At 46.3% G+C, this 17,557-nt stretch overlaps 1 protein-coding gene across 2 annotated transcripts in view; it reads right to left on the reverse strand.

Annotated features, from left to right (window-relative positions):
- SNX29 (sorting nexin 29) overlaps window positions 1-15,744 on the reverse strand; it is a 370,785-nt gene extending 355,041 nt beyond the window's left edge. For both annotated transcript variants that reach the window (XM_060260506.1, XM_060260507.1), the window contains exons 1-3: window positions 15,650-15,744; window positions 8,041-8,105; window positions 4,141-4,193 (exon numbers count right to left, since the gene is read on the reverse strand). In XM_060260506.1, coding sequence (XP_060116489.1) covers window positions 4,141-4,193; window positions 8,041-8,105; window positions 15,650-15,656 — 125 coding nt within the window. In that variant the 5' untranslated portion in view covers window positions 15,657-15,744. The remainder of the gene's footprint in view (window positions 1-4,140; window positions 4,194-8,040; window positions 8,106-15,649) is intronic.
- Window positions 15,745-17,557: the final 1,813 nt, after the last annotated feature.

Below are 17,557 nucleotides of genomic sequence, written 5' to 3' on the forward strand. Positions count from 1 at the left end.
CCCCAGCCACACCTGGAAGCTGCAGGGTATGCACGGCTGAAGCCTGAAGAAGTCTTCTGGAGTCATACAGGGCTAGATATTCCTTTGTATTAGTTTGCTGAATTTCTTGAATTGTTTATTTTTCTGTATTGAATATATTACAATAGTGCTATTTCGCTATAAGCATTTGCTGTAGGACTTAAAGAATCATGCATGCTTCAAAGGCTTTTACTGCTGTGCTTTCTTGCTATATTTTTGCCAGTATGCTAATGTGCTGTACTCAAGCAGTGAGATGTACTAGATGCTGGGAAGGAAAGGATTCTAAACGTATGTTGCGTGTTCAATCTAGGGGAGTGCATGGAGTCTGCATAAAGTCTAACACTCAGATAGTTTGTGTAGAACGTGGAGTGTCTTATTATCAAGCAAAAATAGAATATCCTGGATCAAGCAGAACAATAACTTTTAGAGGAAGTTTCCGCTGCCCGACGTTACAGAGGGTATGCTGGCCAGTTAATTTAAAGTCTAACCAGGTTAAAAAGTCCAACCCTAAGCCTAAGCTACTTGTCCAGGAAAATAAGAAAATTTTGTATAAGACCGTGTTTAATGATGCTCAGGATGAAAAATTTGTCATTACAGAACCTAGGAGTAATCTTTTTATAGCCTTAGATGATCAAATAGCCTCCTCCCTAAATATTTCAAACTGTTGGGTGTGCGGAGGTCCACTAATGAGTGAAAGATGGCCTTGGGTTGGCATTGAGGTCTTGCCCTCTGACCTAGTCCAATGGAATAAACCTAGATCAGAGTCAATGCCAGAAGAGAGAAAGATCTGGGAATTGCAGACAGTGGTGAATGGAGAATTACGTATTTTTCGGGCTGTTCTGTGGACAAATAGAAAGCATGTTGGCACACTTTGTGCCACCGAACTTTGTTAGTTAACTCTACTAAGGAAAAACCAAAATGGGTAGAGGCAAAGGGCACTATTATAGAGGATTTCCAGCCATGGGAAAATATTAGCAGTATAAATAAATATTTCAATGCTGCTTCAGATTCCTCTGAGCAATGGGTGGCTCCTGAAGGGTTATATTGGATTTGTGGTAAAAGGGCTTATACACTCCTGCCCAGGAGATGGCATGGGACTTGCATTATTGGAACAATACATCCCAGTGTCACGGGCTGGGGCCAGGCCAGGCGAAGTCCAGGGGCAGTCCAAGGTCTGTAGCTGGGTAGCAAGGAGGGTTAAAGCGCCAAAACCGAATCACAGTCCAGGTATCGTAGGTCAGAGGTTCAGAAGCCGAAGTCAGGGGGTCCAGAAGTCAATGCCAGAGTCAGGGGGTCCAGAAGCCGAAGTCAGAAGCCGAAGTGGATGCTAGAACATCAGGTAAGTGACTAGTTGCTTCCACAAAGCCTTCTCTCAAAGACCACAGCTATATAGCCCTCTGCTGTCTGTTGCCCATTTGGGCTAATTGCTGACTCAGAGGGCAGCCAGGATCCTGCTGAGTCTCCAGCACCCTCACTCCTAGAAGGGCCAGAATCCTTTCAAAACTCAGGGCTCAGGGAGCGTCTTGCTCGTGAGCGTGCCGCCCTCCTCCAATCCCTGAGGTCCTGACGAAGGCAGTCACGCACACGAGCCACCCGGGAGGGCGAGGCAGTGGGGCTTGGATCTTCTCCAGCAGGAGGCAGGGGCACTGGTGCAGGTGGCAGGGGCACAGTTTCTTCTGCAGGCTTGGCTTCTTCTGCAGGGCCCCCAGCACCCATGACACCCAGCTTCTTTCTTTTGCCATTAAATGATGGTTCAGCTTTGGGGACTCCAGTGTTTGATGATTATGTTAGATCAAAACGTTTCTTAGACATCGGAGGTACACATTGGGGAGATGAATGGCCCCCACAGCGGATCATTGAATACTATGGCCCAGCTACGTGGGCACAAGATGGGTCTTGGGGATACAGAACACCTGTGTATATGCTTAACCGTATTATTAGATTGCAAGCTGTAGTAGAAATTATTACAAATCAAACAGCCATGGCTTTAGAACTGTTGGCTAGACAGCAGACCCAGATGCGTGCAGCCATATATCAGAACCGTTTGGCTCTGGATTATCTGCTGACTGAAGAAGGTGGTGTCTGTGGGAAATTTAACCTTTCAAATTGCTGTCTTAATATAGATAATAATGGAGAGGCTGAAATTCATAAAATTGCTCATGTACCAGTTCAAACATGGAAAAATTTGGATGCATCATGGTTTGGACAAATTCTGGGAGATTGGAAGCGGATTTTATTCTTAATTGGCATTTCCTTAGGAGGTTTAGGGTTATTGCCATGTTTAATTCCTGTTATAACGTACAGTATTAAGAATGCTGTAAAGGCACTCATTACCTTTGAAAAAAATGCCAGCATCTTGTACATGTCTCCAGAGAAAAGGAAACAATATTTCATTAATTTGTGTAATAATAGTCATACTCTTTCAGACTTAAATAAGCTGTCAGAGTTTGAAAGAGGGAAATGAAGGAGAGACCCCTGAATAATTAATGAATAACCCTATAAAATAATAAATAAAAATATGCTCTTGTCTTTAGAAGCAAAAAGGGTGTCTGATGTAATGTTGAAGAAGCTGCGATATGATAAAACTAGACAGGCCTTCAATGGGTGTGAGTCACCAATGTGTATAGATAACAGGCAGGCTTCTTTAAGGAAACTCCTTGCTGAATTGATAAGCAGACTCAGCGGAAAACTACTAGAAGAAAGAGGGTGGGGGGAGTTGAATCTGATAATTTTGTAAGGGCCTGCTTGCTGAGCTGGCTTTGTGCTTAAAAGGGATGGTCTGTGGACTGGAAAGGGAGGTTTCGATATTTTTGGGAGCCTTGCTGCTCAATTGGACCCTGCTATTGGTGCCAATAGTAAACCTCGTTTCAATCAGTCAGTGCGCGGCCTCATTATTCCACTGCTACATCTCCTTTATCTTCCTCCACCGGGGATGAGAGAGGTCTCACAGCAGCTACCCTTTCAAGGACAACCTCTGCCAGAGCTATGGCTGACCCAATGCCATTCCAGCAGCTGCAAGTGGAAGAGTGGAGAATCAAACCTGGTTCTTCCAGATAAGAGTTCGCACACTTAACCACTACACCAAATTGACCAATTGGTCTCAGACCAATTTCGTACTAGAGTTTTAATCCTGGTTTAACTCTGTCCCCAAACAGACTTTCTACACTAAAACCATAGAATCATAGTGTCGTAAAATTGTTTCTCTGATTCTAGTGTAGAAAGTCAGTTTGGGGACAGAGTTAAGCCAAGATTAAAGCTCCAGTGCGAAATTAGTCTGACTCTCACACCAAACTGACTCCAGGCACAAACACAATTAAAGATTTTTTAAAACTTAAACTAAAATATCCTTAAAGCATTAGCACTCTTGCAACATTTTGCTTATTTAACAATTTCTGATAACTGACACGACTTGCTCAGAATAATTGCATCAAAATCTGGAGGCAATGTCTATGCTGTAGCACTCTTGAGTATGCTGTTCAGGTGTCATTCTGGTGTGTGTCCGTAAGTTGCAAACCTACTTTTGATTCATTGACACTCATTAAAGAAATCTCATGGTCAGTGCTTTGAAACATGAAATGGTTGGGCACTGCGAGCTTTTGTATGTAAGTTGCTTCATGTGCCAGTCAGCCAATCTAGAAAATAGAGGTTTTGCTCTGTAGCTCCTGAGCAATTGAGCAAGCCTGGCAAAGCAGAAGGAAGCAAGAGAGAGGGAGAAGGAAGCAGATGACAGTGAGTAGCTCGTGGGCCTGATACGAGCCCTCTGGAGGCCTGATCCAGCCCCCGAACTGCACATTCGACACCCTGGTGTAATGCATACATCATAAAACCAAAGTTAAAAATACATCTATAAACAAAACACAACAAATGAAAACTTAAGGCAGAGATCACTGAGGGAATGCCAGACCAAAGAAATCTTTACTCACTGGAAGACAATGACAGAAAGGGTCACATGAATATCACTGGGAATGGAGTTCAATGATTTTGGTGCCATGTGACATACAGCTCACCCCCTCCCATCCCCCAGACTGGAACAAATGTGACCACCAAGTAACCAGCTGACTGTACAGATAAAGATGTATTCTGTGGCTGACACCTGATGGACAAATGTCCCCTAAGACTTACCTGCTATCTGAGTCCGAAGCAATCTCTTTCCTTCCTCCGAATCTGATCTGGCACTGTAAGAAGCACAACCACATCCATTAAATAAATCAGGGGAATCTATTTTTTAACAGAAAACACTACTCAAGAGTCAGATCTATTTTATTAAAACTTGTAAAGTAGCCCAAAGGCGCAAGGAGTTTCAGTTTCAAACAAGATCTGGCTGTATAGGGCCAAATGCCACACCGATTTCTCAAGAATCCACACATTTTGGCTCAGCTTACTAGCCAAGTAGTCAAAAGGTTGAGCATAGCTCAACTTTTGCCTCACAAAAAAGTTTCCAGCTCAACATTAGGAAGAACTTCCCAACAGTTAGAGTGGTTCCTCAGTGGAACAGGCTTCCTCAAGAGGTGGTGGGCTCTCCTTCCTTGGAGGTTTTTAAACAGAGGCTAGATGGCCATCTGGCAGCAATGAGGATCCTGTGAATTTAGGGGGAGGTATTTGTGAGTTTCTTGCATTGTGCAGGTGGTTGGACTAGATGGCCCTGGAGGTTCCTTCCAACTCTATGATTTTATGATTCTATTATCTACACAATTAGATGATGAAAACTCAGCCTGAGACAGATTAAATGATGAAAGAGATCATCTTTTTCAAGGGCTGATTCAGGCCTGTTTTTTATTTGCAGCCTCTCCTTATAGTGAATAATTTCAAACCTGCCTACCAACACCCTGACGCTCTATAAGCCCTGAAATTTTCACAAAGGGCAGAGGGAGGAGCACCAAAGGGAGAAGAAGACGATAATGCCACCGCCACTGGGTGATGTGGCAAAGTTCTGCTGCTGAATTACTTGCTGTAACGAAACATATTCCCACTCAAACAAAAAATCAATCAACAGAAAATGGTTTGCTAAAAAGATCTACAGAGTTAAAAGGGGGAATCAACTTACTACAGTCCAGCAGGGCCTGTAAAACAGAGTTGTTCCGCCAGGCCTTTGGTTAAGGCAGCAGAAGTCCAATTCATTTTGGCCTCCCCTCCCCTCACTGCCTGCATAGTCTATACCAGGGGTGTCAAACATTCAACCCAAGGGCCGAATCAGGCCTCCGGAGGGTTCCCATCAGTTCCCCGAGCAACTGGTTGTTGTCTGCTTCCTTCTCCCTCTCTCTTGCTTCCTTTTGCATCACAGCTTGCTTTGCAAGGCTTGCTCAATCGCACAGGAGCTACAGAGCAAAACCTCTATTTTCTCCATTGGCTGAGGCTCCTCCCCCTCCTGGTCCCCTGGGGGGGAGGGAAAGAGCCAGAGCTTCCTTTGCTAGTTCCCTGGATCCCATGGGAGAAATATAAGGAAAGCTCCTTTAAGACCAACAAGTGCTAATGTCTTAAGTATGCTTTATTTTAAGGTTGTTTAAAAAAAAAACAACCTTTAGTCATGTCTGTGTTCTTTAAAAAGTTTATATTTCTGCTACCTAATCTTAAATAAGTACACACATGGCCTGGCCCAACACGGCCCAGCTTGGCCAGGTCTCATGTCAGATCTGGCCCTCATAACAAATGAGTTCAACACCCCTGGTCTATAGTACTGCAGTGCTATAGCAGCCATGAAGGCCATCCCTGCTTATGAGATCTGCAAAGCATTATCAGGCAATAGGACAGCCTCCTCAGGAGGCACTAAAGGCCCAGAATAGCTGCCATGACTGGTCATTTATAGTTAGTTGTTAATCTGTCTCACTGTTGTTTTTAATGTCTTAATTCTATGTATTTTCTGTATTCTATTGACGTGTTGTGACCCACCCTGAGCCCGTTTGCAGGGGAGGGCCAGTTATAAATAAAATAATTGTTACTGCTTATGGGCAGGGGGTGGAAATAAATATGGCTAAAGATCAAGAATATTTAATTTGAGGGGGGGGAATGAATAGATGCTGTTGTGTATGTGGACTCTTTGTTTAACATTGGGTGGTAGTTCCTGCCTGGCTCATTGGAGCCTTTAGGACTGAGCTTGGGGACTGGGAACAACAGATAAAAAGGTTAAAAGGCAGAAAACGACATTGAAGAAGAAAACATCAGATTTATATTCCTCCCTCCACTCAGAGTCTCAGAGCAGCTCACAATCTCCTTTCTCTTCCTCCCCCACAACAGACACCCTGTGAGGTGGGTGGGGCTGAGAGGGCTCTCACAGAAGCTGCCCTTTCAAGGACAGAGTCTCACAGCGGCCTACAATCTCCTTTACCATCCTCCCCCACAACAGACACCCTGTGAGGTGGGTGGGGCTGAGAGGGCTCTCACAAAAGCTGCCCTTTCAAGGACAGAGTCTCAGAGCGGCCTACAATCTCCTTTCCCTTCCTCCCCCACAACAGACACCCTGTGAGGTGGGTGGGGCTGGAGAGGGCTCTCACAGCAGCTGCCCTTTCAAGGACAGAGTCTCAGAGCGGCTCACAATCTCCTTTACCTTCCTCCCCCACAACAGACACCCTGTGAGGTGGGTGGGGCTGAGAGGGCTCTCACAGCAGCTGCTCTTTCAAGGACAGTCTTAGAGCGGCTCACAATCTCCTTTACCTTCCTCCCCCACAACAGACACCCTGTGAGGTGGGTGGGGCTGAGAGGGCTCTCACAAAAGCTGCCCTTTCAAGGACAGAGTCTCAGAGCAGCCTACAATCTCCTTTCCCTTCCTCCCCCACAACAGACACCCTGTGAGGTGGGTGGGGCTGGAGAGGGCTCTCACAGCAGCTGCCCTTTCAAGGACAGAGTTTCAGAATGGCCTACAATCTCCTTTCCCTTCCTCCCCCACAACAGACACCCTGTGAGGTGGGTGGGGCTGGAGAGGGCTCTCACAGCAGCTGCCCTTTCAAGGACAGAGTCTCAGAGCGGCTCACAATCTCCTTTCCCTTCCTCCCCCACAACAGACACCCTGTGAGGTGGGTGGGGCTGGAGAGGGCTCTCACAGCAGCTGCCCTTTCAAGGACAGAGTCTCAGAGCGGCTCACAATCTCCTTTACCTTCCTCCCCCACAACAGACACCCTGTGAGGTGGGTGGGGCTGAGAGGGCTCTCACAGCAGCTGCTCTTTCAAGGACAGTCTTAGAGCGGCTCACAATCTCCTTTACCTTCCTCCCCCACAACAGACAACCTGTGAGGTGGGTGGGGCTGAGAGGGCTCTCACAGCAGCTGCCCTTTCAAGGACAACCTCTGCCAGAGCTATTGCTGACCAAAGGCCATTCCAGCAGGTGCAAGTGAAGGAGTGGGGAATCAAACCCAGTTCTCCCAGATAAGAGTCCACACACTTAACTACTTAAAGGTAGGCCCCTGTGCAAGCACCAGCCGTTTCCGACTCTGGGGTGACATCACATCACAACGTTTTCACGGCGGACTTTTTTACGGGGTGGTTTGCCATTGCCTTCCCCAGTCATCTACACTCCCCCCCCCAGCAATTTTATCGACCTCAGAAGGATGGAAGGCTGAGTCAACCTCGAGCCGGCTACCTGAACCCAGCTTCCGCCGGGATCGAACTCGGGTCATGAGCAGAGAGCTTAGACTGCAGTACTGCAGCTTTACCATTCTGCGCCATGGGGCTTCCTAACAATAGGTAGCAGGATCCAAATCTCTGCTTCCCTGGACCAATCGCCAGCCCCCTGCTGGTTCTAATGACCCAATGATGTTCTAGCGCGGAAACTTTGAAGGGTATATAGTTGGCCCCGTTGGTCCAGTGCAGTAGTCTTCGTTTAACCATTGCCTTGCTGTAACCTGAATAAAGAGCTTTGATCAAGCACAACCCAGCCCCCTCATGTATCAAACCTGCTATTTAACAGATGCACATATAAAACCAGCAAATAATGATTGCCCCTAATTACTCTCTGGCATAGGAGCACCAATTATTATTAGGAAGGTTTCCAAGACGTAAGGACTCTCACCCAGTCGGAGCTCCAGGTTCTTACCTGTTTCACCGCATCCAATAACCTCTCCAGAAGAAACTGTCTTCTGTCAACATTGTTCTGCGGCCCTAGAATTCAAGAAACCATAAATGATATTCTACATTAAGCAGGAAGCCCATGAGAAATCACAAAAACCAAGTTACAAAACCTCTGTTCCAACCTCTGTTGTGCCTGTCTCCTCAACCCTTAACAGCCCCCAACAGCATAAAGATAACAAGCATGCTCAGGGGTTTTTTTGAGCATGAACACACACGAACACAGTTCCAGCTGGCTTGGCATCGGGGTGTGTGGCCTAATATGCAAATGAGTTCCTGCTGGGCTTTTTCTACGAAAAAAGCCCTGAGCATCCTGCGTCTTTAGACTGCTGGGAGGGAGTGTCTTTCCCTCCTCATGCTATAGGAGCCCTCCGGGGGCCTAATTTGGCCCCCAGGCTACATGTTTGACACCCCTGGCTTAAGGCATCGTGTTATGTGCATGGGCGGGCATGATTAGTTAAGATCAGAAGTGACATTTTTCTTCCCCTTCTTAGTAACACCACCTGCCATTTAGCTTCAATGTGGTAATACAGCACTTGGCCTGATGGGGGTGAACAGCAATAAGGCATCTTATGTCATACATGCCCCAACCTTAATCTCTCACTCTAGAACATCTTAACTTCAGTCCATGGTTCAGTCCATGGTTCAAGGAGGGCAATAAGCATTGTCAGTTCTCATCAGGCAAATGGGAAGGCATCTTTATCAATTACTTATTGCATGCATACGGGCTTTACTTCCACCATGGAACTTAAAGAAGCATACAGAGGGGTTTGCAGTCTACCATCCAAGAACTAACCTGGCCCACACATGCTAAGCTTCATTTTGTTAGTCACTGATTGCCAATAGAAGGAGTGATCAGTGTTCCCTCTTCTCAGCTGAGTTAGTGTCAGCTAGCAGCTCACAGATTTTTAGCCTCCGGTTCACACATCTTTGTCTTAGCTCAGGAAAAATAGCCCCAAAGCACACTAATTTATGCAGGAGCTCACAACTTTAATGCCAGTAGCTCACAAGATATAAGTTTTGCTCACAAGACTCTGCAGCTTAAAGGGAACATTGGGAGTTGTTATTATTTTTCTCCCCAGTTGTGAAAATCTTTCCTTCCTCACCGAAGCACACAATTTACGCCACAGGAAGGGAGGGGAGGAGGGTACACCGAATGAGACAATAATAGGAATGCAATAGTGGGTTGGATTCAGACTACATTTCCCAGTGGCAGAGTTGAACTTCCCTGCCTGCCCCGCCCCAATAGCCCACAAATCTCCATTAAATGCTGATCCTGGAGTATGGGGGGAGGGGGGAGAGATCTGAACCAGAAAGAGAGATTTGGTGGAAATCGTCAGTCTAGTCTGGATTCAACCCACTATCCTAATGGGCCAATACAACTAACTGGGGTGTTTTGTTTTCTTTTGCCTATATAAAGTCACCAGAAGTTGAGATGTTCTCCTTGACATTTTGACAGACACATCTACAGGGAAATTGATAAGTTATAAAAGATACCACAGCGGCATCTGCGTAGGAGAGAGACCACTTGGTAGATGTTAACCAGCAAAGCCTATGTCAAAAATTTTAATGAAACTACATTTTTAAAAGCTACAATTCACAACATTTCCTCAGCCAGCTATGACCGCATCTCAGATTCACATATCCAACTTCTCACTCTCTGCATGTATACCTATGCAGGGCTTTTCTTGTAGCAGAAACTCCTTTGCATATTAGGGCCACACACCCCTGATACAGCCAATCCTTCAAGAGAAGAAGAAGAAGATACTGGATTTATATCCCGCCCTCCACTCCGAAGAGTCTCAGAGCGGCTCACAATCTCCTTTACCTTCCTCCCCCACAACAGACACCCTGTGAGGTGGGTGGGGCTGGAGAGGGCTCTCACAGAGCCTACTGTAAGCTCCAGAAGGATTGGCTACATCAGGGGGCATGGCCTAATAGGCAAAGGAGTTCCAGCTACAAAAAAAGCCCTGAGAGCCAGAGCACTGTGGTGGTTAATGTTGGACCAGGACATGCAAGACTGAACTTCAGACTGTGCCACCAAGTTCGCTGGGTGAACTCTCTCAGCCTGAGGTATGTTTTGCAGGATTGCTACGAGGATAAAACGGAGCAGTGGAAGGGGAAACTATCTCCATTGTCAAGGAGGAAGGATGGGATAAAAATGCTATACTAAATGAACAAGCTTTGGAGAGCCAGTCTGGTGTAGTGGTTAAGTGTGCGAACTCTTATCTGGAAGAACCTGGTTTGAAACACCACTCCTCCACTTGCACCTGCTAGCATGACCTTGGGTCAGCCATAGCTCTAGCAGAGGTTGTCCTTGAAAGGGCAGCTGCTGTGAGAGCCCTCTCAGCCCCACCCACCTCACAGGGTGTCTGTTGTGGGAGAGGAAGGGAAAGGAGATTGTGAGTCACTCTGAGACTCTTCGGAGTGGAGGGTGGGATATAAATCCAATATCATCTTCTTCTTCTAAGCAGAGTCAGCAAAGATGAAAATGCTTGCACAACAGCTGTTGCAGGGACCGTGTTCCCTAACATTGCAGACTCCAGACCTGAACTAAAAAAATCAAACCAATCTTCACACAGCTTACAAAGCAGCAAGATACCACCATGCTCTGCTAGAAAAATTCAGAAACAGCCATAGTGTAATCCATTTTATTAGGACCCAAGTAACGAGTAATTCTGTTACTACCGCATGTTAAGTTTGTTTTAATTGCTTTATTTTTTAATTTATTAGATTGTCTCAATTTTCGCACACCAGGCACCTTGGGGGCCATTCATGGAAAAGCTAAGTAATAAAACCTTAATAAAAATAGATAGATTAAAAAGAGGGCAGGAAGAAGTGAGAGAACACTTGCAGTTAAGGGGGGGAAACTACCTGTACCTCACTAAACCCAGCACTTCCCACCTATCCTTGCCAAACTATCCCCAGAAGATTCTGGTTTCTGGCTCTAAGGCAGCTTCTTCTCATTCAGCAAGAACAGAAAATAATAGTGCCACATTCCATAAAGGGAAGCCTGAAGGTGGATTCTCTCTTGCTGTGATCCAAAAGGCAAATGTTCCCTGGGGTACATTGTCTCCATATTCCTCCCATCTGCAGGCTCTTCGAGATTCTCAGAAGCCATGGGCCGAATGTTGATGTCTAACTGTGTCCTGTATCAATGTTATTTGGGATTTGGTGACAAAAAAAGCCTGATATGCCACTAAGGTTTTCAAAAGACGCTTGCATTTGACATGGAAACTCAAGAGTGGTGGTGGAAAGTACCATATAGTCACTGTCAACTTGTGACCCTGTCAGGTTTTTCAAGGCAAGAGACACACAGAAGTGGTTTGCTGTTGCCGGGGCTTTTTTGTAGCAGTAACTCCTTTGCATATTAGGCCACACACCCCCTGATGTAGCCAATCCTCCAAGAGCTTACAGTAGGCCCTGTAAGAAGAGTTCTATGAGCTCTTGAAGGATTGGGGGGGCACTACATGGGGGGGGCACTATTATACAAAGGAATTCCTGCTACAAAAAAAGCCTTGGCCGTTGCCTGCCTCTGCATGGCACCCATGGATTTCCTTAGTGGTCTCCCATCCAAGCACCAACCAAGGCCAACTTTGCTTAGCTAGCCTGGGCCATTCCAATTAAGTCAGCAATACATTTAAGACTTTATCTTTTGAAACCTGAAAGAGTCCCCATAATGTTATTGGATTCATTTGTAAAATACAGAACCCCTTCTTCAAGCAAGATCATCTCCTTTGCCGTGGGCTGTAAACCTCAAGTCAGTAGGAATGGGGGGAGGGAATCAGCAGCCCTGCATATCAGGAATCTGAGGCTACTCAGTAAATCTTTTGTTCTGGTATTCTCCGGGCTGATGGCTCTACATCCCCAACTAAGCTATCAACCAGACTGTTGACAGTTTGTCCAGGGTTGTGGGGGGATGGAGGGAAGGAGAAGGAGACTGCGGATTTATACCCCTTCTGAATCAGAGAGTCAGAGCAGCTGACAATCTCCTTTATCTTCTCCCCCCACAACAGACACCCTGTGAAGCGGGTGGGGCTGAGAGAGCTCTCACAGCAGCTGCCCTTTCAAGGACAACTCCTGCGATAGCTATGGCTAACCCAAGGCCATTCTAGAAGTTGTAAGCAGAGGAGCGGGGAATCAAACACAGTTCTCCCAGATAACAGCAGTTAATGGGACATTATCTTGATTAATTTTTCAGGCCAAAGAAGACCACTAAAGCAGAATCTTCCACACTTTCAAATCCAATCGATGGAGTGTCAGGCAAACCCAGTTAACAAAACACACAGATCCTGAGGTGATGTTTTTACTGACACATCCAGGTGGGCAGCCATGTTGGTCTGAAGTAGCAGAACAAAGTTTGAGTCCAAGGGCACTTTTAAGACCAACCAAGTTTTATTTCAGGTACCCTAAATAAAACTTTGTTGGTCTTAAAGGCACCACTGGACTCCAACTTTGTTTCACTGACACGTTCGTAGAAGAAAAAGGATCTGATATTTTCAAATACTGAAACACTGTGCTGTGTTTTAATATGGCCCCTGCTTGTGAGAGACCAAGACAGTTGCCCCCACTTTCCCTTTGGAAATTGGGGCTGCTCTATCCAACTCCGCCAATCTAAAACCAAATCACTGTACCATTATCATTAACTGCAGCAGAATAATTAACTCGTAAAGGTTAAAACCTTAGGACACAGCCTGGAGAAGATTAACTGTAGCTGACTTCACTGGGGCACAGACAAGCTAGCTCTCCTTAGGTCACAATCTTGCAGAGAAAGTCTTACTTAGGAATTAATTCCACTGAAACCCATGGGGCTTTTTCCTTCCAAAGCAAATATAAGGAGAAACAAGGTGTTAAAAGTAACCAGTCTCATCTAAATCTAAGTAAAAGCTCCTTCGTTTACCCCTTGACTAATAGCTTTCAGCGAAGAACTGGAAGGGAGGAGGGATATTTGAATTAGGTTGATGCTATAAACTAAATGGGAAAAATATGCATCAAGCACTCCACTAAAACAAATGTCAAAGTTACATTCAATTACTATTATATATGTCCTGGCAGCTTAAGCTATCGCAGATAGTATTATCAACTGATGGGAGTTATATATAGCACATGAAAAGAGATTACACCCATCCATCCAACTTATATTATATTTAGAACTGAAATGCTAAACAGCACTGGCCGTTACAGAACCTGGTGGGAAAGGTCGCATAAATGGAGTTAATAAAGCATCAGAAACGCAGCAGGAATACAAACTGTGAATCTGGACATTGCAACAATGATCGCTACAAAACATAGCTACCAACTTCGCTGCCCTAGACATAGCAACAAACCACTTTCTTGTGACACATACAAATGCCACCTCCAGCCACAATTATTATGAACTAATGGCTATAAAAGCTATCAAACGCATATTATTACAGTCATGCTGCTTGCAGTCCAGTCTTAAAAATGTGGCAAAAGTGTGTGTTCTAAAATTCACTTCACGAAACGCTTAAAGGGTATCCTTGGATACATACGGATTATCAACTGTGGGGTCCAAAGGGCATGTATTCAACATTCAGTGCTAAGCTCAAATGTATATAAGACACACACAGTGTCAACTTCCAACAACAATAACTGCAGTAAATAACATCCGAAGTGGGAGGGAAATTCCTGGTCTCCCCACCAACCATTTTCAATTAATTCCTATTATGTATTTTATCACAAGTGTCTTGAACCTTCTCCTAAATCAATGCCTATACTAAAACACTGCATAAGGGCTGTGATCACACACACTAAATAATTCACTTTCAATCCACATCCAATGCACTTTCCAGCGGGATTTTGCCAACTCAGACAGTAAAATCCAGTTAGACAGTGGATTGAAAGTGCATCATTTAATGTGTGTGATTGCAGCCAAGATGTAACTTTGTGTATAAGCAGGGGTCGTTTTGTAGGAAAAACAGGTGGTGGAGCTCATCCAGGGATTGTTATGCAGCCGCACCTACTATTCAATGGACAAGGAGGTGGAACTCTCAGAGGAGGAGGAACTCCCAGAAAGGTTCAGGAGCTGCACTCCTGTGAGCTCCTGCTGAATCCGAGGCCTGTGTATAAGCAGTGAGAAACTTAAAATCTATTTATTTTATATTCATATTCATAAAGAATTATTTCAACTATTTAACAACCAGGGTGCCAGAGCCAAGATTGTCAGATCCAGGCTGGGAAACTCCTGGAGATTTGGGGACGGAGCCTGGGAAGGAAAGGGACCTCAGTGGGGGACACGACCAAAGAGTCCCCCCTCCACTTTCTCCAGGGGAACTAATCTCTGCAGTTTGGAGACGAGCTGTAATTCCAGGGGAACCCCAGGTCCCACTTGGAGAATGGCAGCCCTAAGTTTGGTCCTGTTTGGCACTTTCCTGGCTGGTGGGGGAGAGACACTTCATACATGCATTACAGTTAGGGTTGCCAACTCCAGGTTGGAGGACACATGGAGATTTCAGAATGGAGCTTGGGGAGGACAGAGACCTTAGTGGGATACAATGCCATAGACTCCACCCTCCAAAACCTCCGTTTCTTCAGGGGAGCTGACCTCTGTATTCTGGAGACAAACTGTGATTCCAGAGGATCCCCCGGTTCCACTTGGAGGCTGGCATCCCTTGCATGTACCATCTGTTTCAAAGAACATACAAGCAGCCTTTTGAGATAACACAGGTGGGGCTGAGATGGGTGTCCATGCACTCACACAGAGAGGACACTTTCCCTTCGGAACCTGCACAAGTCACCTTCTCTACGGCAACAGAGCAGTTCTTCAGCAGAACTCGGGAGGTGGTCTGTCTTTCCTTGGGAGGTTTTTAAGCAGAGGCTAGATGGCCTTCTAACAGCAATGCTGATTCTGTGAACTTAGGCAGATCATGAAAAAGAGGGCAGGAAGGGTTGCATCAATGCTTAGTTCCTGCAGCCCCTTCTTACACGCCCAGAGAAATGCCAGTTGACACTTTGAGATCAGGAAATAATTTTCCTCCAGGCCAGTTTGGCCAGGGATCCTGAAGGGGTTTTACCATCTTCTGGGCATGGAAAAAGGGGTCACTGGAGGTGAGGAGAAAGTACTGGAGAATTTGGGGAGGGGCTGTGGCTCAGTGGTAGAGCATCTGCTTGGTAAGCAGGAGGTCCCAGGTTCAATCCCCGGCATCTCCAAGAAAGGGTCCAGGCAACCAGGCTGTGAAAAGCCTCAGCTTGAGACCCTGGAGAGCCGCTGCCAGTCTGAGTAGGCAATACTGACTTTGATGGACCGAGGGTCTGATTCAGTAGAAGGCAGCGTCATATGTTCAATTTCCTAAATTGGGCAGGGGGTTGAACTAGATAACCCTGGAGGTCCCTTCCAGCTCTAGGATTCTATTATTCTAACAGACTGAGAAGTGGGATCCTGAGCATGTGCAGAGTGTCTTTTCCCCCTCTACCTCGGTCGCTGCACGCAGGACCCACAAAGCAGCCTCCTGAGATGACAGGCGGGGCTGACTAAGGAAAAAGGGCTTCCACGACAGCTTGAGCCCCGACACCTCTCAGTCTGGGGAAGGGGCAGCCCCGGAACGCAACCCACTTACCGCTCATGGCGCCCCCCAGCAGCCCTGCTCAGCAGCAGCCCGGCGAAGCCTCCGGGAGCGACTCCCGCCCCGCTTTCCAAGAAACAGCCGCTGCACAGCCCAGCATCCCGGCCCCGGATGTGACCTCCCTCGGCCCGGAAGCAAAATATGCCAAACCCGGAAGTTCTCTTGGAGGAGCCTAGAAGACACGTGTACTTAAGCGGCCCCACCAGATAGTCTGAAGGCAATGTCTGGGAGAGGCTGTCTTCTCCCATCGTCCGCTGCCTGTGCAGTAAGGCGGAGGGAGGGTATTGCAGACTTGTCTGCATTCAGGCCTGTGGAAATCAATGAGGCTTACTTCAGAGTAGTCAAGGGCTGCAAGCTCTGGGTTGGGAGCTACCTGGAGATTTTTTGGGGGGGAGGGGTTTGAAGCCTTAGGGATGCCAGCCTCCAGGTGGGGCCTGGGGGTCCCCCATAATTACAGCTCATCTTTGGGTTGCCAAGTATGGGTTCGAAAATCCCTGGAGACTTTAGGGGTGGATCCAGGAGATGGTGGGGTTCAGGGAGGAGAAGGTCCTCCGCATAGGACAATGCCCTAGACTCCACCCTTCAGCGCAGCCATTTTCTTCAGGAGAGCTGGTCTCTGCCAGCTGGAGATCCGGTGTAAAAGTGGGAGATCTCCAGGGCCCACCTAGAGGCTGGCAACTCTGGCTCATCTAGTCCAGACTACAAAGTTCCCATGCAGAAAATGGAGGCTTTGGAGGGTGGACTGAAGGACATTATGTTCTACTGGAAGGAGGGGTGGCAGCCTTCAGGTGGAACCTGGGAACCCCCTGGAATTACAGCTCATCTCCAGACTACAAGGATCAGTTCCCCTGCAGAAAATTGAGGCTTTGAAGGGTGGATTCTGTGGCCTGTCACTAAATTCAGCAGCTGTATCAGAAGAGTGGAGAGTAACAAATGTTAAACCCATTTTTAAAAAGGGATCCAGAGGGGAAACAGGAAATTATAGGCCAGTCAGCCTGTCTCAGACAAATTAGTAGAAACTGTAATCAAAGAGAGGCATATAGAGGGCCAAAGCCTGCTGAGGGAAAATCAGTGTGACTTCTGCAATGGGAAGTCCTGCCTCACCAACCCTTTGGAATTCTCTGAGAAAGCAAACAGACATCAGTGATCTAGTAGACATTATTTACTTGGACTTTCAAAAGGCTTTTGAGAAGGTACCTCACCAAAGGCTCTTGAGTGAACTTAGCAGTTCTGGGATAAGAGGAGGAGTTCTATGTATTAAAAATTGGTAAAATTGACAGGAAGCAAAGAGTAGAAATCATGGACAGGTCTCACAATGGAGGGAAGTTAGCAGTAGGGTCCCACAAGGAACAGTATTGGATCCAGTACTACTTAATGCATAACTTACTTGGAACTAGGAGTGTGTGGTGTAGTAGCCAGGTTTGCAGATGACACAACATTATTCAGGATGGTGTAAACACTCATAGAAGCTCTCCACAAAGTGGGTGAGTGAGTGACAGTATAACGAAGTTCAGTGTTGGCAAAGTTTAAGGTGATGCACATTGAGACAAAAAATCCCAACTTCAAGTATAGCATGGGGTTTGAATTTGCTGAAACGGAGAGAGAAAAAGATCTTGAAGGTATAGTGGATATAGCTCAATGAAAGTGTCAACTCAGCGTGCTGCAGTGGTGAGAAAGGTAAACTCTATGTTCGGGATTATTAGGAAAGGGATTGAGAATAAAGTGACCAATATTATAACGCCCCTGTATAAATCTATGGTGTGGGTTCATTTGGAATACTGTGTACTGTCAAGAAGAGCACAGCAGAGCTGGAAAAGGAACAGAGGGCAACCAAGATTTGGGGGTTGAAGCATCTTTCCCATGAGGAAAGGCTGAAGAGTCTGGGAGTTTTCACTTTAGAAA

The sequence above is a fragment of the Heteronotia binoei genome, chromosome 20 (assembly GCF_032191835.1).
Source record: "Heteronotia binoei isolate CCM8104 ecotype False Entrance Well chromosome 20, APGP_CSIRO_Hbin_v1, whole genome shotgun sequence".
Taxonomy (NCBI): domain Eukaryota; kingdom Metazoa; phylum Chordata; class Lepidosauria; order Squamata; family Gekkonidae; genus Heteronotia; species Heteronotia binoei.